Source organism: Psittacula echo, assembly GCF_963264785.1.
Source record: "Psittacula echo genome assembly, chromosome: 7".
Classification (NCBI taxonomy): Eukaryota; Metazoa; Chordata; class Aves; order Psittaciformes; family Psittacidae; genus Psittacula; species Psittacula echo.
The window spans coordinates 31,100,996-31,124,098 of record NC_137740.1 but is presented as its reverse complement, the minus strand read 5'-3'; the positions used below and the strand labels follow the sequence as shown (position 1 = coordinate 31,124,098).

General features: G+C 40.1%; 1 protein-coding gene across 5 annotated transcripts in view; it reads left to right on the top strand.

Annotated features, from left to right (window-relative positions):
* The first annotated feature begins 2,994 nt into the window (after positions 1-2,994).
* The window catches only part of FXR1 (FMR1 autosomal homolog 1), a 43,269-nt gene continuing 23,160 nt past the window's right edge, over positions 2,995-23,103 (top strand). Inside the window, exons 1-4 of one of the 5 annotated variants that reach the window (XM_080622759.1) lie at positions 2,995-3,515; positions 6,942-7,788; positions 18,185-18,237; positions 22,616-22,709. In XM_080622759.1, the coding sequence (XP_080478885.1) occupies positions 7,738-7,788; positions 18,185-18,237; positions 22,616-22,709 (198 nt within the window). In that variant the 5' untranslated portion in view covers positions 2,995-3,515; positions 6,942-7,737. Of the gene's footprint in view, positions 3,516-6,408; positions 7,789-13,807; positions 14,017-18,184; positions 18,238-22,615; positions 22,710-23,103 lie in introns of those variants that run through there. The other 4 variants (XM_080622761.1, XM_080622758.1, XM_080622760.1 and 1 more) reach the window with 4 other exon arrangements.

Below are 23,103 nucleotides of genomic sequence, written 5' to 3'. Positions count from 1 at the left end.
GAGATCATGTATTTATGACAGCAACATGCCTGCCCACTGTCCACTCTCTCTCACCAATCATGCTCAGGACTTCAATGCTTTTTACAGTAGGCTCCAACTTTAAGAATTACATAGTAATACTCAGATCCAACGATTAAATGAGTTCATTTAATGTTTGCAAGAAATAGGTAGTAATTCGTGTCACAGAAATCGACATTACCTGAAACCCCACTCTGGTCCAGTTCAGCACTAGAAATCCAGATATCTCTTTACATGACACACTAAAAGTTGACTCAGGTGTCAAGTCAAAACAAAAGTAGTCTAGCTCCTCTGAGGATCAAACAAGTATGAAAACTGGTTCAGCAATAGAGAAAAAAATACTCTCCTTTCCTAGTTTCCATTAAAAGTATTCAGAAGACAGTATTTGAGTTTGAACTCTTGGAGATGATAAAATCTAGGGTTGGATGCCTAAAGCTAATACTATGACAGGCCTTTCCACACCATAAGTTCACCATGACTTCACACTATCAGGTTCCTCTCTGATGCTCAGCACATTTCACTTCCTGGCTTGGAACTAAGTCAAGCACAAGGTTATTTTTGGCCAGCTGCATCCATATGAATTCAAAAGACGCAGATGCAGAGTGATAATGAAAATTATGAACCCAACCCAACCCCATGAGAAGTTGTGTTGTGACTGGATGAGCTTCAGACCATTGCATAAAGTCCATTAAACAGCAGTGTTCTCAGTTTAGTTCATTAAAATTTCAGTGAAATGATTTTGCAGTTTCTTTGCATTGTGCCAGAATGAACATTGCATTACAGCAGGCATTGCCTAGTGCTTCTCTTTGCTTTTAGAATGACATCAAACTTTTATTTTGCTTACTTTCCTGTGCTGCTACTGAGAAAGAGGAACACCAGCCAAATAATCATAAGCCAGGTCATCCAGCATGAAGAAACAGGGATAATTTGTTGTTATTCATTGTGAAATTGTTTGCACACAGTAGTCTGTTGCCTGGATGTATATTCTTCTTTTCCTGACCATGCACATTATCTTGTGGACTTTGAACAAATGAAACCTGAATCATATTACTCATCATTAATTTGACCAATCTGACCAATTTCATGGCCTTCTATGATGGGGCTACTGTACTGATGGACAGGGGTAGAGCAGTTGACGTCATCTACCTGGACTTGTGCAAAGCGTTTGACACCATCCCGCCATCCTCGACATCCTTGTCTCTAAATCGGAGAGACATCAATTTGATAGGTGGACCACTCGGTGGATAAAGAACTGGCTGGATGGCCACACACAAAGAGTTGTGGTCAATGGCTCAATGTCCGGCTGGCGATCGGTAATGAGTGGTGTCCCTCAGGGATCGGTGTTGGGACTGGTCTTGTTCAACATCTTTGTCAGTGACATGGACAGTGGGATTGAGTGCGCCCTCAGCAAGTTTGTTGATGACACCAAGCTGTGTGGTTCGGTTGATACGCCGGAGGGAAGGGATGCCATCCAGAGGGACCTCGACACGCTTGTGAGGTGGGCTGATGCCAACCTCACGAAGTTTAACAATGCCAAGTGCAAGGTCCTACACCTGGGTCGGAGCAATCCCAGACACAGCTACAGGTTGGGCAGAGAAGAGATTCAGAGCAGCCCTGCAGAGAAGGACTTGGGGGTGTTGGTCGATGAGAAACTGAGCATGAGCCAGCAGTGTGCGCTCACGGCCCAGAAAAGCCAACTGTATCCTGGGCTGCATCAAAAGGAGCGTGACCAGCAGGTCGAAGGATCCTGCCCCTCTTCTCTGCTCTTGTGAGACCTCACTTGGAGTATTGTGTGCAGTTCTGGTGTCCTAAAAAAGACATGAAACTGTTGGAATAAGTCCAGAGGAGGGCCAGGAGGATGATCAGGGGAGTGGAGCACCTCCCATATGGAGACAGGCTGAGAAAGTTGGGGCTGTTCAGCCTGGAGAAGAGAAGGCTGCGTGGAGACCTCATAGCAGCCTTCCAGTATCTGAAGGGGGCCTACAAGGATGCTGGGGAGGGACTCTTCATTAGGGACTGTAAAGACAAGAGGTAACGGGGTAAAGGGGTAAACTTAAACAGGGGAAGTTTAGATTGGATATAAGGAAGAAATTCTTTACTGTGAGGGTGGTGAGGCACTGGAATGGGTTGCCCAGGAAGGTTGTGAATGCTCCATCCCTGGTGGTGTTCAAGGCCAGGTTGGACAGAGCCTTGGGTGACATGGTTTAGTGTGAGGTGTCCCTACCCATGGAAGGTCCTTTCCAACCCTAACTATTCTATGATTCTATCATTACTTCAGCATAAATACAGACTATAGTCAAACCCAATTTTGTTTTAATATTGGTTGTTGATGTCTTCCTTACATAATTTAATTAGCTCAGTGACTTTCTTTTTTAGTCTGTATTAACAGGAAGTAGAATATAATAGTAAACACCTATTGTGGATTATTAACACTTTATCCTTCTAAACATAGCAGGTTTTTAACCCCCTAACTGTGAAACCTTTTAAGTTCTGGACACAAAGCTAAATGTGAGTGTTATCAGCCATAATACAAAAAAATGAACTAGCTCCAAATATTTTCCCTTTCAAGGAACGTGTAAATAACTACAAAAGTTAATTTACAATAATAGGAACACTTGTGATTTTTTCTTTCTCTGATTTCTATACCAGACAGAAGGTTGTAAGCTGCACTGCACAAAAATGTTTTTACATACACTCACTTAGCAACACCTTTTGTGGATCCTATTTTCAGAAGTGGTGTCTGCTTACAGTGCATGCAGATGTATCTGGGTATGGCACACTCAGTTCACCTAACCTCCAGACAAATATTCATTCATTTGTAAAGGTCAGGAATGCATTTGTAAAAGGCTGCTGAAAATTGGTAGAGATTCTTCTTCAGCTCAGTATTCAAGTAGTGCAAAAATTACAGTGAAGAACAAAATAAAACAAAACAGGTTTTTCATTTGGAGTTTTCTTTCAATTTTAACAATAAACCATTGGCCCTTTATACAGTGGCAGCCCATGAGGACAATCTCTATTGAGACCATATGCCTTAACACCAGTGTTGTGCTACAAACTATTAGATCCCTTGCTCTACTTGCACAAGTCTATTTGAACTGATTTTATAAGTCTCACAAACTTCCTTCTGCTACCCAAGTACAACATGTGGAGCAAAGAAAACATACACATAAATGAGTAAACCCCCCACACTCAGAAGCATGTACTTTTTCAAAACTATTATCCATGACTTTTCCTGAATTGTAATGTAGTTTCATCATTTGATAAGACATGAGGCCAGTAGGATCTTATCTAGTAGTATCATTCTAATATTCATCTGTGTTGCTTGTCTGCACTGAGGATTAAGGATGTGCAGTAATTTACAGAGGGTGTAAGTGCTGCCAGTTGCTGAAGCTTCTGCTAAGGCTGGAAGTGCCTGGATGGACATCTCATAGCTATGAGCCTCCTGCCAAAATTTCAGAATGAGCAAATGAACAGAAGAGATTTTCACCCACTTAAAGGTGAAGCTAGATTAATTTTTATTATTATTTTATTTTTTTTTATGGCACAAGTTGCTAAGTGTCAGCATTTCCCTTTGCTGAATGGAATGCAAGACCCAGGTTATCATGGTCTGCGTTTGTGAGTAAATGCACAAGTTTTAATTTAACTGACCTTGATTTTTGACTAATTATTTTTTACCAAATGTGCTAAGAAAGTATGCTTCTGGGGTTTTATTTTTCTGAAGGGTGGGCAATATGTTCAGTAAAACACAGTGATACTCCTTGGTTTGCTATCAGCAAAGATAATGAGTTAATTGGCAGGTGACTGATTAGTTTAAAACGACATTCTTTTTTTTTTTTTCTCCCCCCTCCCCCCGCAGAAAAAGCTCTCAGCCTATGAGCAGTTTAAGAGGGCTATCAATTTTTGCACAGCTTCATCCTTCATCGCTATTTTGAGGAGTAACGTTGTTGATTCTGTAGTTGTCTCGCTCCTACTCAAGTCCCTGAAAATGGCTAAAATTTGTGTGTTTGTGGATAAGATGAATATTAAGAGAGTCTGATGTCAGAAGGTCCCAGTAGGACAACTCCATACTGATCTACAGTTACACAGATGATAATATTTCCATGAATTCATTTTTGTGTGAACCAAGGAATATCGAATCTTAATTGAAAAACTGCAGGTGATAGGAATCTAAAGAGGCATTTATATTTTTTCTGTTAAATTGCTACTTGCAAATTGTGGCCAAAAATCATTCTTGCAAAATATTAAAACTCTGCTATGATATTGCTTCACTGTTACATTTTCAATCCCTGTGTTTGTGGCTTTCTCCTGAACCCTCTCCAGTTTGTCCACATACTTCCTGAATTTTAGACAATGGCATCTGGAAGGATGGGGGTGGAGGTTGATTGTTTATTTGTTGGAATCAATACTTTTAAAGTCTCTTATCTTGAAAATATGGTTTATATTGCTCAGGATGTATCACCATCATAAATACTATTTTTCATCCTGAAAGTATGCAGGCTTTATTAACTATCATTATTTCATTTTGAAAGGCTGTTCTTGAAGCTTCCTCGACCTTCCATTTTAACCTCTAATTTGAAGACTAAATTTATCAATGGTCAGCCTATACCTATTTGGTATAGGTATTTTTGCTATCATATATTTGCTATATCTTTATATAGAAAATTATATTTATTTATATAGCATGCAATTTTTATATTATTTATATAGCATATTTTTATAGCAAATTATATTTATATACCAAATTACATATCTTTATATAGCAAATATTAATACTTGCTATTATATATCTTTTTGCTAGCCCTGTTTTCTGTCTTTTCTAGCCTTAGTCTCTCATTGGTAATTATCCTTTCTGTGTGCCTTGTATTTGAAGACAACAATCCTAATCCTCCAGTGTTTAAACCTTTACCATTCTTTTTGCCCACTTGAATAAGCAAACCCTTTTCCTGCTCATTCCAACCAAGGACCCCAAGGAGAGAGAATCCTACTATTTCTTGCTTACTTTCCTTCTGGCATGATGAAGCTTGCTCTCTTCCTGCGTTGCTGAATAGTTTCAAGAGGACAGACAGTGGTTCAACTAGACTTACTCATACCATCTCCCTGACCAGAACTGCTCTATGAAATGTAGGTGGCAGTTTCACTGTGGGTGTTGCCAAATGAAAACTAGAAAATAACCACCTTACGCAGTCTTGTGAAAGAAGTAGTAACTAGCTACTATCAGAGGAAGACTTCTGAGTTCCTGCAGCTGAGTAGAGAAAGGAACCTCCCATTTCTTATTTCAGTAAATACTTAAATTTAGTAGTTACTTCTAATTTTACATTAAGTGAAATATAAAAGAGGTTCATCCTCACCAGTCTCACTGGTGTGCTACAATTATGGCCCCAACCTAATAATAACCCTCTTCCACCTGTTTTCTCCTAGCTATAGCAATCTGCCTCAATATTAATCTGTAAACAACCCTGCCCTTTTAACTACTAACGTGCACACTTCCAGAAAAACAAATTTTATCAGGCAAATTCAGATGCAGATTGCGTTGGCTCAAGCCAGTTCTCGTTATCATTACTGACCAGAGCTGTGTCCCATTTTGCAGATGTGGACACCCAGGCACTTCACACAGTTCTGAAGTCTATCAAAAAGTTAATGTGTTCTGGTTTTACCCCTGGGGACAGCAACTCGTGCACAGCTTGGTTTTGTGTTTTGGTTTGTTTTTTTTGTTTGTTTAAAAAAACCCCAACAAACCTGAACACCCCTTTTTACCAGTTGATATTGAGAGTCTGTGTCTTGGAAGCCGAATAAATGACCCTATGACTATTCCATCTTGAGGCAATAGAAATTTTTTGGCATAGATTTTTTGTAGCACAACTGTCTGCTTCATACTGTCAGGTTTCATATTTTATCTTGGAAAGTTCTGAGCCAATAGGAAAGGGGGAATCTACCATTCTGCAACAAGGGCTCTCTTACCTATGCATGGCCTAGGCACCATTAAAAGAATAAATTGTGGGTAATTTCTAAAGGTTTAAACAATATATACAATAAATTATACCCTCCAACATTCCTGTGGAATAAATACTATGCAAGAATGAGAATATTCATGCACACAGCATAGGAAAACAGTAGATCACATAATCACTTTTTTTTATAAACGCCACCTCACAGCCAAACAAAAACATGAGTTATTGAGTGGAAAAGCATGGTGTTCTTTGGAACAAGCAGAGCATATTGGGTTTTTTCCCCAATTAATTTGTTTCTCATTTCCCTTCATGCTTCACCACAATGGCACAAGGCTCTACTGTCCACAAAGCCTGTAACTTCAGCTCCACCTATGGCCTGCAGTTCTTCCCCAAAAGAACCCTCCCAGCTCACCCTGACACCCTCAGATTACTCATTGGATAATATGAGCAGTGTATAAATGGTCAAAGAGTTGCCTGCTTGCCATCTGGCACATGTGAGGTTAGCCAGCAGCAGGCAAGCAAGGCCGACAATGTTGAATCCATCTTTCCCTCAGCTGTGACACATTTGCTCAGTATCCAGCTTTCCCAAAACTTTTAGGCGTGGATTATCCAAAATCCCTCTGACAGACATGGCTAACACTAGCAAAAAAGCTGCAATGGGAGATTAACATGGAAAAACTTAAAAATTAGAACATTCGATGGGTAAAATACCATGATGTACTCCTCTTCATTTGGGGCTGACGTCTAATAGGAAAGATCAGTAGAAAGGGCATTTGAAAGTACTGTTATTGATATTTGACGCTACTGAAAAAAAAATATATATGCAATTTGGCAAAGATACAGCCTTTTCATCAAGCTCTGCATGACTAAGCTTATGTGAACATTGACCTCATAGCAAAACCGGGAACTGTTGTGTTGTGAGGGTCATCGAATAGCAAAGTCATTCTATCATGTTTTGTCTTTTCCTCTGTGCAGCAGTACATGCAGGAAGAAAGGGCAGCCTCCAGATGAGCGATTCGCCACGGCGCCGAGCCCGTGAGAAGGAGCTGCTGGTGCGTGATCGAGCGTGGAAAGGGGTAGCTCCCGCCCCACAAGGTAGGCCGGAGCACAGGAGGGACAAAGGCAGCAGAATAAGGCCAACGTGAAAGCAGAGTCCACGGGTGAATGACGGGCACCATCTTGATTGCACCGGGCGACGCGCCAGGCCGCCTGAGGCGGCTCGGGAACGGAAAGTGTCTCCTAAGGCCCGGCCTTTTGAATCATTAAAAAAAAAAAACAAAACCACAAAACAATCACAAAGACAAAACAAACAAAACACTGCGTTTTCCCTGCAGCGCTGCTGCGTGCAGCGCCAGCGCCGCTACTTCCTCCATTAGCACAAACTGGCGGCTCCCCCGAGGTCCGAGCGACACTGCTGGACCACCTGGCCCTCCAGTGCGCGCGGAGGGCTACACCTCTCAACTAGCGAGCTGGCCACCAGCGGAGTGCGCGCGACAGCCGGCAACTCCCACTCCCGCCGGCTCCGGCGGGGGGAGACGGCGGCGGCCGGCAGCACTACCCGCAGGGAACGCCTCGCTTCGCCTGCAGTGAGCTCCCCCCTTCCTGCCCACAGCGTGGGCAGACCCACCGCTGGCCGCTGGGGAAGGCGGGGCGGGGCGGTGCCGGAGTGGCCCCAACCCCACGGGGAATGGGCGGAGGGGGAGTCCGGCAGCGCTCCCCCCCGTGGTGACAGTTTCTAGAAGCACGTCCCGGCGTCCTTTGCGCTCTGAACATGGAGGAGCTGACGGTGGAAGTGCGCGGCTCTAACGGGGCCTTCTACAAGGTATTGGCTCGGGGAGGGTGCGGCGGCAGGCTCGGCGCGGTTCGGGTAGCGCAGGGGGCGGCCGCCTGGCGGCTTCAGCACCTGGCCGCAGGCGGGTGGCCGACAGCGGCCGAAGGGGAGGCCCTTGCGCCGGGCCGCGGAGGAGGGGAACGTGAGGGGGGAAGGGCGTTGGGGGAAGGTATCTGGGTTTGGTGGGGGCGGTAGGGGAGGGGGCTACGGAAGGGAGTGGGGGCGGTCGGCGTGAGTGGAGGGGGCCGAGGGGCGGCGGGGATGGAGAGGAGCGGCGGTGACTGGGGAAGGTGGGGACCAGGCGGGCTGATAAGGGCTCCTCTTAGGGGAGGTTCATGTGTCGGAGAGAGAGAGAACACTGGCTAGGCCGGGAGAGAGCAGATGCACGGCACCAGGGTTCGCTCAGACTTCATTTTGGGAAGTGCGAGTGGGCGTGGGGAGGGTATTTTTGGACGAAGTACGGGGTTTGGGTGGGATGAGCTGAACTGAGCCGATAATAATAATTCTAAAATATTTAAAATAATTTTTCAAGATTTCGAGTTTATTTATGTCATCAGAAAGCTTACTTCACCATCACCCTCCCTGGAATGTCAGGATGTTACAGGATCAATGCAAATACTCTCAGCTGTTGCCCGTCAGTCATTTTGCCCTAAGCCTGGCTTCAGATATTTAAGAATCCCAGCTCTTTTTATGGCAATAGCCTTCTGTCTTCCTTTCCAGGAGGGCTGATTCCAGACAGTATTGTGAGCATGCAGTGTAGCTATGATCTGGGAGTATTAATCTCAGGACTCTCTGTAGCTATTGTGCCTAACCGCATACACAGTGTGCTATTGCACATGCAGTATTATGCTGGGGGGGGGCGGGGTAGGGGGTCTTTTTTTTTTTTTTTTTTTTTAATTCCATCTTTTTCTGCCTGAATTTCCTGCGTGCAGCTGTGGATTTGGCTTGGAAGTCATGTGGTAATTGTACAGTATGTAAAGGCAGTTGGTGTTTAAGGGATTGTAACCAGCTGACTTCAGGAGTTAGTTTTTTCAACTGGCTGTCTATTAAAAGAGACCAATAGGAGATCCTGTTATGAGGAGAGAATGTAATGGAGTAAGCTATATCTCCTTAAGAGGTAAAGCTCTTAAGTTTTTACTAAAATCAGTAGATTTTAAATTTTGTAAATTGGATGCATTTTTAATTGGACTTGAAATACCACACAGAAACCAGTGTCAAAATCTTTCATATTTAGACTGGGATACTCCAAATAGAATTAATTTGGTTTTTTTTCTTTTGCCTGCACAGTAGAAAGCCCAGATTTTGGAGGCACTCTTCTTAGCTTTCTGTTTTTTACCTTGTGATCTTGGATAACTTTATAAACTGTGGATTACTTGCCTCTTCTGCTTAAGAGGAACATGAGACTAATGGGATTTTCAGGAGGTGTACTGAATTCTTGGACTGCAGGGATCTGTGTGCAGAGGATTTATTCCAATAAGCCAAACTTAAAATCTGCGATGATGATGTCTCCGTCAAAGTCAGTGAAAATTGCCAGGCTTTGATCAAGACTATTACATGGCTTTAGCCTTGTGAGCAGTGACTAACAAAAGCAAAAAATTTTACTTAAAAGTGGCATTAATGACTTTCAGATCAATGAAATGGGGATTAAGTCCAGTGATGGCATCTTCCTGGTGAATAAAGTGAGTTTATAGTGATCGGACCCATAGTGACCAAAGCCCCAACTCAGTAATCCACTGTTAATGTGAAGGGGTAGGGAAAACCCCACAGAACTGCCCAAAAAATGAAAACCTAATAAACCAAACACAATTTCAGAAGGTTATTCTTGTGAGCTACATGCAATGAGTGACTCCATTTTGTGAGTCTTACTGTTGAGGTAGACAGAGGATGTATGCACATTTTGGAACTACGTGACACCACTAGTAACTTTTCTGTTCAAAGTTTCTGAGGCAAAGGAGGGATGTCAGTCTTATTTAGAATAAGATGTCGGTGTTATTTAGAAAGTACCCTATTTTGGACACTGATAGCATGCATTGATAATAGCATTTGTAAGATAATGGGAATTGGTTCGTCTTGTCTAAGCCCCATGTCACTGTATAGAAAGAAGGTGGCAGAAATTTTCTGAAAAGCAGAATTTGTATGATAGGATGAAATTTGAGGTTTGTCTTCAGAACAGCCTGAATTCAGATTCATTAACACAGCATACCTCCCAGTAAGTGAGATGAGAAGGATCCTGCTATGCCAACTGAGATAAACCCCAGATAATTGTGTAAACAATTACATGTCAGATTTTTTTTAATGAGTTATTAATAGATCTGCAATTTAGCTGTGGTAGAATAAATGTAGCTATTAAATCTGTTGGAACATTATCTCAATTATTAGAGATAGGACCATCATAAATTATCTTCTTTATAGATTCTGTTGTTCCTATAATAATTCTTCATTTTAGTAAAACTCAGTTTTAACAGGGAATTCTTTGAATGTGTATTTATATGTACACATGATAGTTGTTATAAATTAGTGAGGAAAATTATGTTCTTTGTTAAAATACATTAAAAGTCTAAATATATATTTCATGATGCGTAAACTGGCGGACAGTAACTGTTGTTGTGGCAGACACCCCAGGTTAACCTTTCTATGCTCTGTCCTGTACAAAAAATATTATGATCTAAATTTAGCCTTTTATTTATAGATCTCCAAACCAGTTAAAGGGTTGGTTGGTTGGTTTGTTTGTGTTTTGTTTTTTTGGTTTTTTGTTTTTTTTTTTTTTTTTTTGGGTGGGGGGGGCGTGGTGGATGTTTGGGTTTTGGGTCTTTTTTGTTTGTTTGGTTTGGGGTTTGGTTTGGGGTTTTTTTATCCTTTAAATAAGGAATATAATCCAGAGAACAGGACAGCATTTACCTTGTATTTTATCTCAGGTTTGCAACTAGTATACAGGAGAGCCTGTCTTTAGCCACTCCCTGCAGCCAGAAGACTTTGCATATATCATGTTGAGCACCCACTGCCTTTAGAGAACACATGGCACTGACGTGGCTCAGAGTGGTTATGGTCTTTTCAAAAAAAGGTGAGGTTTGTGTTGTGGAACAGGGAGGAGAATGGACAGGGTTGATGAACCCTAGTAGTTAAGGATTTGTATATATTAAAAGCGTGGTTAGGACTTCCTGAGGGCAGAATGGTTGATGCTTTCTAGGTGAGTGCTAGATTGCAGGTTATTTTTTTTATCTTTAGGATTTTAGATATTTTTTTTTAATTATTATTTCTTCTTAATGTGAAATGGCTAAAAATATCTGGATTTGTTTAGCCCCTAAGTGAGTTGGAGAAAGTGAAAGTTGAATACTCCCAGCCTTATCTTGGCATGACAGCAGTGTTTTCAGGATGAGGGTTCTCTGTGTCATTAAGAAATTCACAGAATCACAGATGGTTGAGGTTGGCAGAGACTGTGGGAGGTCATCCTGTCCACACTCTTACTCAAGCAGGGCCACCTAGAACTGGTTGCCCAGGACCATGCCCAGATGGCTTTTGAATATCTCTAAGGATGGAGACTGCAACATCCCTGGACAACCTGTGCTCAGTCACCCTTTCAGTAAAAATAAATAAGTAGTTTTTCCTGACATTCATACAGGATCTCCTGTATATTTGTGTCCGTTGCCTCTGGTCCTACCAGTTGTGAAGGGTGTCTGCAGCTCTAGGCAAATTCATACAGGATCTCCTGTGTTTCAATTTGTGCCCATTGCCTCTGGTCCTGCCAATAGTGAAGGGTGTCTGTGCAGCTCTGGGCAAGAATAAGACAAAAGTTTCTGTTCTGTCCAGTATCTCAGCCTGCATATGCCCACTTGTATGCAGATTAGAGCCCTGTTCTGCACATTATTCATGAGTTCAGATGTCAGCTTACATGAAGCAGGTTGGGACTTACAATAAAATGATGCCAAGGTACATACATTGAACACCATATAATGTCCTCTGAAAAATCCGGTGTGTTTTTCATTGTAGGGACTCGGAGGTGCTTAGAACTTGACTTGTGTGTTGCATGCACTTGTATTCTCCCTGTTCTAGAATGGTAGCTATGTAGATTATGCCAGAGCATAAAATAGATAAAAACATGAATATTTCAGTTCACAGGTTGTGAAGTGTTTCCTTCTTGGTATGTTCCTCTTTCAAGAGGTGCAGTTGTTCTGATAACAGGACTAACTGGAGTGCTGGTAGTAGGAGTTGGCATCAGTCTCAAGGTGGAGACTAGTCAGAATGCTGCTAAAGGAAAAATGATGAAAGAGAAGCATACAGCATTTCTTCATGTGTACAGTGTCAAAACATGATGAGCTATTTGGTGTAAGAAAAAAGTTTATGCATGCATACAAAAACATAATGGTGTTTTAATTTTTCTTACATGTTTTCATTAGTGACTCTGAAAACAACTTTGAATTCTCCTGAATGTTTTTTAGGTTGGTGGTTATTAAGATGGGAAACTGTCATTAAGAGTGCAGCTTACACAGCTGTTTGTACCCAGTACCCAGTTACTGCACCAGGAAACATGGTAGCTGGAATAACTTTTTTTCCCTTTTTTTTTTTTTTTTATTTTCTTCAAAGATCTCTCCGTCTTACAATGGTCAGCACTTATTTATTATATCTAGACCTAATGGGTGGGAGATTTCAGATGTTTTAAAGTTGTCCCTGATCTCTTGAAAGTTGTATAGACTAGTGCAGGAAGTATGCGTAGTCATTACTACTGTTGATAAGCCGTCTGCTTGCCCCTTTTAGGCTGATAAAAGGGAGATGCCACAGGCTGTGATTATTGACTGCTGATGTACATCATCAGTGGAGGGTGTCTTTCAGAAGTTTTGCCGTTTGGGAATATGTATATGAAGAAAGCAGTATAAGTAATTCGAGTCGTTTAGGCTTTCATGACTAAGCCTAAACCAGGGTATTCAGCACTGAAGCTCTTGCATAACTGTCTGTCATAAGGACCCTTGAATTTACAAATTATAATTATGGCTGTGTGTGGAAATAAGCAGTAATGTCATAAATTAAACTGTGGTTGCTAAAATTGATATAATAGTTCAGGATTTCTTTGTTACCCGATACATACTTGTAATGTGATTTGTGGCAAGCTAGACCTGCTTTCTTTTATCAATTGCTTGTATAAGCAGGTGCAGCTTATGATTTGTAATGAAAATAGTACTTTATGAAGTTGTCTTTTTTCCAGTGATTTGATTATTTACAAGTTTCCTGTATTTGCTTTGATTTTTTTATTATTTCCTAGGGGAATCAGCATGTGATACATCCCTTAACAATAATTATTTCATGTGTTTGTTACATGAAGCAGTTATATGACTGTTCATTAAAAACACTAATCTTTCTTACTTCTGAAAGGAGTGAAAGGATTGGTAATTGGATATGGGTTTCTTGACCTTTATATCACAGATTCAGAAACAGTCCATCATACCAGATGGCAAAGCATTTACTGTTTGAAATTTGCTTAGTAGTAGGTAAGGTGATCTTAATATAGTTTTTAGCATGCAGATGTTTGTGACTCAGCAGCTATCCTGGGAAGAATGTTTGCCACTAAACTAACATTTCATTCTTTTGGCTCAGCCATCCTACTTTGGGGTCAGATAAACTTAAGAAAGCAGGATGAAAAGGGAGCTTGGATTGCTTTTGCCTATTGTATGGATTTTGTGACTTTGCCTGGAACTGGATTTAGAGAGAAAAAAATGTGTCTCTGCCCACAGAGACATACAGTTCGCTGTAAGGGCATGTCAGTAAGTCTTGATCTGTTTATGTTATCAGCAGATCCTAAATCCATAAGCAAAATCCAGGTAAAAAGGAAAGAGTGAGATGAAGGCTCAGCTCTAGTAGTTTTATTTCATTCATAGCTTCGTGTCCTTTTGTTCATACTTAAAACGGTGTGGCCCTGTGTTAGGTTTGCAAAATCTCTGATCCCAAACCCAGGCAAGAGTCCTAGTGATGTACCCTCATTTTACAGGTGCTGGTGTTGGGAGCCTGGCTTCTGCCAAGTGAGTGGCAGAGAGAGGTCTGAACCAAAGTGTCTGGGGATGACATTAATAGCCTGTAGTGCAGTGTAACGTCTTGTCTGCCTCATGAGCTTGGCTGCAGCAGGCAGGGCATACATGGACTTGCGGACATCCAGCTCACAGCATAAACCATATGACTGACACTGATATGGAAACCATATGGACTGACAGTCCAAACTGGAGGTCTGGCAAGGTGAAGTCATGTCAATTTTTCTTCTCTTCATGCCCTCAACAGTTTTGTATGAGTAAAACCACAGATTTTGTGTAGGCTTGCTTCCTGGTAACACAATTCATCACTGTGGTTTTGATGCCAGTGTATTGATGATGTGTTTGGTGGTTTGTTAGCTCTTCCTCATCGCCTGTCTTTTTAATTGAGGATACATGGAATGATGTGTAAGGAACATAGAATATTTCAAACTTAGATATTTGCATCATCTATCTTAGGCAACATTGATAAGTTAAATTTCAGTAGTGGAGTACCTTGGTCATTTGAGCAAAAGTTAAGATGATGCATCATTGCTTAATTTAGTAGAAAATGTTTTGATACAGTATCAGACACGGCTAGCTTTGAGTACAAATCTATTTATATAGGTTACCTCACGGATAAAGAACTCCTTCAAAGCTCCTAGCTGAAAACTGGGATATTAAGGGGATGTTATAAATATTGTAAGTCTGCTTGGTATTGTGAGATATCTTAAGTCACAGGTTTTTGTAAAGGCTTTAAAAAAAACAAACAAAAAAACAGCCAAAACCACCAAAAAAGCCAAACCAAAACAAAAAAACAACCAACCACAAAACCAAAAACCCACCAACCCCTAGGTTCTTGGAATACTTTAAAAATTGCACTAAATCTCATCCCGACATGCATGACATCTATTTCTCTGTTTTTATGTTGGAGTTGTAACAGATGATAATGTGTATAGTAAAGGCCAGGGTTGTAAGTAGGAAAGTAGTATGTAGGAATTTTCACTTCTGACAAATGTTTCGATGATACTTTGGGCATATTTCTTGGCAGTAATGAACAGTTTCTTATAAAACTATTTAAAGTTTATATTGAACTCTGATTATTTCTAGCTGTCTTACAAATGAACCATATAATTTGTAATACCTTATAGACTCCTGTGCTTCAGTTATGGGAAGTAAGATTTCTTACCCACAGCTGTAGAGAAATCAGTGATAGAAGGAAGAATTATACTTGGGATTTTCTACTTTTATGTTACTTGTTAACTGTTAGTCTTTTCCTTGTACAATTAGAATGTGATCAGACAGTTTTCAGGGCTCACAACAATGTGATTATTTGAATTATGTAATTTTATTTAATGCTTTACATGTGTCCATTTATGACCCTGAGTGCGTACCTGATAAACACTGGAGTGTTTCTCATACATAAATACTGTGGAGTGAGAGAGTTTGAGAATGCTGGTTGAAAACACTATTCAGATAATTTCAAGCAAGTTACTGCATACAGGTCTGCCAGGCATGAGTCTGCATTATATTCTCTCAGGGGAAGAGCAGCATGCATGCTGAAAGACTTCTTTGTGTGAAGCAGTTCCTGAAACCCACATGACAGTTTAAAATGTACAGGCTATCAGAAATTGTACTTTAATTTTATTAAAAAGTGTGCAGTGTTTGTGCAGCTGATGATGTGCAGTGTCTGCTGTTAGTCTGCTGCTAGTCCTGTCTCTGCGCTAGTGTTACATTTAAGCTTTCCCACTCTTCAGCCGGAAGTTAGCTTGCAGTCAGTTGTAAATATTAAACCTGTTTGTACCATTACACTGAAAACGAGACTTTTTGTAGTAGTGGACCAGTTGTCTGAAATCTTGGAAAGTCAGTGTGGTTGGGATTCTGTTTTTCCACTTCTTTTGTCTTACTAATGAAACCGACAGCTACTCAGTTGGTTTTCTAAGCTCTGCAGAGCATTATGTTCTGAATGTTTTTCAGATGGTTTATGGTACCCTATTTTGAATATCTCTTGATTCTGAAGTTCTGTTTTTTAACAAAGATGACTGAATTCAGATCTGCAGAATAATTCTTTAGCTACTGTAGGCCGACCTTAGAAATGACATACATATTCTGCCTCCCGCTGTGTTGAGTACTGTGGGAGCATATAATGACGTGAATAAGAGGTAGGTTTCAGTGATGAAGTAAAGCAGCATAAAGAGGCAAAGACTAATACTGAATCACAGACTCTTAGAATGCAGATAAATGGTTTTCCATAGTAAGTAGTTAAATCTCCTTCTGTAAATACTGCTTTTTGTTGATAAGTTGTCATTTGGTGTAATGTTGGACTGTGTGAACTTGTTGCGCAGTGCTGTGACTTGGATGTTTTGTCTCTGGACAGAGTTTGAATGAATTTTAGTAGAGCAACTCTTATCTGCACTTTATGCCATGTTAATTAGTCCCCATGTTGGAGCACGTTTAAAGAGGACTTTAGTATCCTAAATTTAGTACGAGTTCTGTTTTGTCACTGATGTTAGCTAACACACACTTCAGGCAGTAGCATTTTGTAAGTAAGTACTATAGGTAACTTCAGTATTCCTGTCCAGTTTACCTGTCCAGAAACTTCATTGAAATCAAAAAGTTCCTGATGACAGGTGTATTTTATTGCTGTTTCAGTTGTTTACCTTTCAAAGAAAGAGATTTGCTGTGACCTGCGTTGTTCAGGTTTGCCAGTATGCTTTCTGCTAGAACCATAGAATCAGAATAGTTAGGGTTGGAAAGGACCTTAAGATCACCTAGTTCCAACCCCCCTCGCATGGGCAGGGATACCTCCCACTAAGCCATTTCACTCAAGGCTCTGTCCAACCTGGCCTTAAACACAGCCAGGGATGAAGCATTCACAACTTCCTTGGGCAACCCATTCCAGTGCCTCACCACCCTAACGGTAAAAAATTTCTTCCTTATATCCAGTCTAAACTTCCCCTGTTTAAGTTTGAACCCGTTACCTCTTGTCCTATCACTACTGTCCGTCATGAAGAGTCCCTCCCCAGCACCCCTGTAGCACCTGTTCAGATACTGGGAGGCTGCTATGAGGACTCCACGCAGCCTTCTCTTCTTCAGTCTTCTGTGTTGCTGGCAGATGGCTTTCAGTGAACCTCAGGGAGGAGAAAAGCAGGGTTTGAGCAAATGCCTTCACAGGATTTCCTGAGTACGAGTTGAGGTAGAAGGAGATTTGTTTATATAGGCCCTTTGCAACCAGCTGTCAGTATGGGGTCCTTTACTGACCATAGTTACATTGAGGGATCTCTTGTGTCAAAATTTCTCTCTCTCTGAGTTGACATATGATACCTCTGTGGCCTGGCTGCTCCTTGCACAGTAGATATATTCTTTGTCCTCAGCTGGCAGTTCCTTAAGCAGATATAATCCATTCAGCAGATTTCTTGGAACTTCTCTTAACGTAGCTATGCAACTCCCTTACTCCTTTAAAACTGCAGGGTCTTCCTTGACTTCTCCTTGGGCAAAGACCAGGCAGTAGCAAAAGGGGGAGAGAGTAGTTTGAAAGATCTTTCATGTCTCTTTATCTGTATTTTTTTGCAACATGCCTGCCTTCCTTAACCAAGAGATGCAGGAAGTTAATTTCTGTATCGACACTTAAGTACAACTCTATCTATCAGATTATTTGTCTTTAGTTTTTTGACAGCAAGCAGAGCCCCCAAAGAAGACCTTTGTTTTTCAGGAGAAAGGAAGAAAAGTGGGATTTCACATCAGTTGTTCCTGAGATCATAATAATGTGACACAAAAACCCCCATGAAATACTGTATTCTTGTTTTCCTGTGAGGTCCTACAGGTATTTGTCCTCATACAGTCCCCAGTTTGATACTTCAGATGATACCATAATTGGCTCTGTGGCAGCCTGTATTGCCATATTTTATCCAAACTTGCTGTCATACTGTTCTGAAGGAACCAGAGGTTTTTGGGATTAAGTTTTGTGTTAAGAACACCTATAAAACGAATAGTGCTATGCACAGCTATTTCACATTGTATGGTGAGTTGTACTAATGGCCCTGTGCCTAGATCTCTCATTTTGTTCCTATAAAACAGTTGTGCACACCTGTAGATAAAATTATAACTTCTGATAGTGATTTTTTTCAGTTGTAAATGTGCTGGCTTGATTTGAGCAGTCATTGAAAAAATCCCTGTGTGCTAAGAAATTCACAGCATCCCTGTGTATTTCTTCGAATAGCCAGCGAAGAATATCAGCAGCCTTATGTGAACAGTGGCTTTGTGTCTTGGAACTTTGCTGGATTGGAACCATAGCATTAATGGTGGTCTGCTGTTTGGCTTAGTTTCAGGCTGTATTGAAATTGCTGCCTTGTCTTAAATGCACATGCATTCTTATAACAAAACTTTTTTTGTTTTAGGGATTTATCAAAGATGTTCATGAGGACTCACTCACAGTGGTATTTGAAAACAAGTAAGTATTAAGAAAAATCATCTGAGTGTTAGGTTTTTATTTTGGTTTTCTGGCTTTGATGTGTTTTTTTGGTTTTGACATCAAGAGGAAGTAGATTTCATGAGAAAGGTACAGTTGTACAGACTCACTATTCACTATTATAGCTCACAGTCTCCATGAACTCTCTTCTTGAATCACTGTCTAAGAATTCAGCTCATCAGTTACTCAGTCCTTTACATTTTCTGGTATTATTACTGATACCTGTGTATGTGACAGCGAAATTTAATTAAAATAATAGTCAGGTGGCAGAGACCTGATACTGTTACGCTAGAGCAGAAAAAGGTGCAACATACCAAAATACTTCTGTTAAATAAACAGTTCTCTACATGTCTGATCTGAGGAATACTGATCAGTGTTCTCAACTAGAGAGAAATAGATAGAAGTATCCTGACAGTGATTGCTTTTTCTTTTTGACTAATACATGTGCATATATAGTCTAAAGATCAGATTTTTTTTTTTTTTTTTTGTGGGAAATGAGTGCAAATCTGGAGAAAGAATTATCTGTGAGGCCCTCTTCATTTAATATATAATCACAGCAGTCCTACTAGGAACTTGTAGTGGCAAGCCAAAGATAATCCATGGTCTGGTAAAGTATGAATGAATACCTGTTGTTCAGTGTTCAGACTGATAACACCATGGATTACCTGGAAGATTATTTCAGGAGCTACATCCTCTTTCCTGTTCCCTTTCAGTTGCTAGGTGGAGATCCTAAAAATGTGTCAGCTTTTGATGTGAAAAATCATTACAAAACTCTGCTAGTGCCAACTTGTAGGTTAGTCTTTCACCCCTTCTTCAAGAAAGATTGCTGGGTAATAAAGGTAATACTAGGGAGTGTGTGTATTTATAAACAGTATTTTATAATCCTGAATATATAATCCTAGGGGGTGGGTGTATATATATGTATGTGTGTGTGTGTGTATATATATACACACATGCATGTGTATAAAAGTAAGTCCCAGGAGGGGGGAAGTAGTCCTAGGGTTTACCTTGTAAATCCAGCCTTTGTTTCTTTCTAACCTGTGTTTTCTAGCCTTTCTTTAATGAAAAACAGAGAATGAGTTGGCAGCCATAATCTGTGCTAACACTTAACTGAGGTTGTTATGGAAGTTTGTTATTACTGTCTCTTAGGTTTTTGTACCCCCACCCCAAAACCCAACTGAAAAAACAAATTGGTTCTTTCATCCCATCCATGTGGCCTGAAGAGATATGACAGGTCTTCAGTTTTATATTCAAATCCATATAGTTTTTCTTCAAGGTAGAAAACTCTTTGCCTTCAAAGTATATACTTTCACATCAGAAACCAAGTAAGCTAAAAGAAGTGCCTATGGTTCACAGCAGGGATCTTAATTGTTGGCACACATGTTTCTAGGGTTTAGTTATCCACGTGTTTTGCATGCAAAACATGCTTTTGCAGAAGCAGGCATGTTTCAAAAACAGTGAGCTACAACATACATAGTGTTTTGACCAAAAATATGTCTTACCACGAAGTGTGTGTACGTTTCTAGTAAAATTAATCTGTGATGTAAATCTGAAAAATTATTATGTTTACCAAGTTAAATTCATTAAGGCTTTAGTAGAACTGAAGCTGGTGAAGTGTTGTATCCTTATTGCATCATTCTGTTAGATAGTGATCAGCACTAACCAAGTTGAAACATCAGCTCTGCTAAAGGCGATCTAAATGGTCTGTTTGCATTTTCTTCTCTTGTTAACCAGTCTTTAGTTACAACTATTGTAATGTTGCCAAAGTTGATGTACTAGCACAGACTGATAGTGTCTGTGGCCATAGCAGTATTTGATCAAGGACATCTGCTCAGAGGTTCTTTTAAGAGACATTTTTTGCAGGTAGGCAGGTGAAAAGGAGTGCAGAAGCCTCAGGAACTGGAAACTTCTGTTACAGTGTAAAACAGAAAATTGGATCTTGAGGTGCAATTTCATATAGGCCCATGGGAGTTTGAAGCAGACATATTGAAAGAGGACTTCTCTCTTGTAAGAAGCAAGCAGTTCCCTTTTTGTGTGATTTATGCCAGATATGCCAGTTTTATGCCGGATAATCCGTTAGGTGTAAGTTCTGTCAGATCCTCTTAGTAGGTAATTTTTAGCCAGTTAGAAGTCATTTCTTAGAACATCTTGTTTTGCATTTCAGCAGTGAGACACTCCAGTTTTGGTCTTTTTAGTCATCAAAACTTTGGCTCCTCATATTTGGAGAACTAAGCCTTTTGTCCACTTTTCCACCATTTTATTAAAAAATACCAAAACATCTTGCAACTGATAGGGGTAAGTCATTATTCATCTACTTGTAGTGGATGCAGTTCCTTTAGATAATTAGAGATGGAACCAAATTCGGCCTACTACAACTTAAAGCAGATTTTTTTGAAGGTACAAAGTCTTTTCAATCTCATTGTGGGCAGTTCATAACTTTTTTACACTCCCATTTGCACCATCTTTAACTACAAGCCACAGTTGAAATTCTCAAGAGAATTTTAAGCAGCTCATTTGAGGTTGCAACATTTTTGATCCTGTTGTTCAGTTATGATCATTATGCTAACTCTGTTTCTAAACTGAAGTTTTACATAACTTCAGTTATGTAAATATAATTGAATAATTGAAGGAATGCATTTTGTCAAGTCTTACTAATTGCCTTTGCATCTATGAGAGTAATAACTTCACAAATGCAGGAAGAGGGGAAAAAAGGGCCAAACACTGAGGTTTGACCATTACTGTTGCAACAAGGGCAACTGAATTGCAAGTGATTTTTGCCAGCCACATTCACCATTTCTGAGAAATAGAATGAGATTTAAATAACATTTTATGGCCAAAATACCTTCCAGCTTCAACAAAAGCTATCCATAATCTTAATGGGTTTTTCTTGTTTTTCAGAGTTGCGCTATAGTTAAAAGAAAAATAGTGTATAATAATGGCTAGAGCAAAGCTATATGGATACCTCACATTTTTATTAAGTGAGGTACTTGAGCATAAGCTGTCTTTTCAGAGGAAATACAAATGTATACATCTTGTCGAGAAACACCCTTTACTCTTAACACTGAGACTTGTTCCAGTAATGTAGGCTGCTGTGTCTGCATGTATATTGGAAGTAAGCAAGACCAATTACTTGCAGTAGTCCTTATTTCAAGTTGGTTCTGGATACTGTCTGTACCTGATGTGAACTTCAAGATGGGCATAAATGGTGGACATCGAAATGCTTTAATAGATACTGTCAAAGTCCCTCAGATACTCTAAATTAGTATGTTTCTTTGAGGGGTGTTTTTTCCCCTGGTTTTATTTTAACCTGTGTAGAGTCTTTGATGGGTTTCTGACTTAAGAAGTGAGGAACAGCTGATGGTGTCCTGTGACATTTACAGAATAGAAGGAAAAGGAATTACAGGAGAACACAGAGGATGTGAATTGCTCCAGTAGTCTTTGTAAAATGTGCCTAAAATACACCCTTCTACAAGTAAAATGCTTTGTAGAGCTAGCTACAGTAAAAGAAATAGCCTTCAGGTGCAGGAAGGTAAAATTTAAGTTTTATATGCCTAGTAATACTTCTTGCTGATAAGCAGATATAAAGATATGTTTTTAACTGCATCTGGATGCCAGATGCCTCAATACAAAAAAATGCAAATTTGTGGGTAGAAATTTAAAATTTTGTTAACAATCAGAGTCAGATTTTCATGATACACTTAAAACATTACAGTATCACAGTATGTTAGAGATTGGAAGGGACCTCAAAAGATCATCTAGTCCAATCCCCCTGCCAGAGCAGGAATACCTAGATAAGGTTACACAGGAAAGCATCCAGGCGGGTTTTGAATGTCTCCAGAGAAGGAGACTCCACAACCCCCCTGGGCAGCCTGTTCCAGTGTTCCGTCACCCTCACTGAGAAGAAGTTACATTCATGGTAAGCAGTTGAAATGTTAAGTATGAGGTAAAGAATTGGATGAACCCCATGCAAAGATACCCTTATGACCTGTGGAAAATGGATGAACCCCTTTGCCCTGCGAAGATAAGCTTATGTCTGCATAAAGGCGTTACGATTTGAACAGTAGACATGTAAGTACATCATCTAGCAATCTTTTTACTGAGGTTTTATGAAAGCCATTTAGTGAATCCAGTCAAGTTAAGAGTTTTCAGTCAATTTAAAAATTTTGTCAGTAAATAACTTCCCAGATATTATTTTTGTTGACAGAATTGTTTCTTTGTGTATAAAGCTTGCATATGAGGAAACAGACTTGATTATATGGATAGTGTGAGTTTTAACTAAACTCGGAGTTCTAAAACAAAACTGAGAAAATGACAGAAAAAATCAAGAAATAATGTGTAGTGTCTCTTCTTCAACTTCCAGTTGGCAACCAGAGCGCCAGGTACCCTTTAATGAAGTCAGATTACCACCACCCCCTGATATCAAGAAAGAAATTGGTGAAGGAGATGAAGTGGAGGTGAGTTTGTCCTAATGAGCTCTCCTGATAGGTAATTGTCCATTAAAGTGGTGATGGCAATTTTAAGTACGTTACCAAAGTGAAGATTTAAAGTGGAGCGTGTCTCCAGTAATGGTTTTATTAGTCTGTCAGTGTAGTATCTTTAGTAATTAATGTAAGTTCTGCTTTTTATTTTACTTGTTCTTAAAATCAAAGTAATGGGCTTATTTAGGATTCCTTTATAGGTACTGGCTAGTTATTTCTTCAACAGTGTAGTAAAGGTGCTGGGTTTTTTTTGTTATTTGAAGTACCTGCTATTGGTTGTCCTTGTGAGAGTTTAAATGTAAAGGATTACTTTCTATCTCCTTGCTTCTGCAAAGTTTCTTATTTAGTCTGCTTGCAAATTACTTTGGCC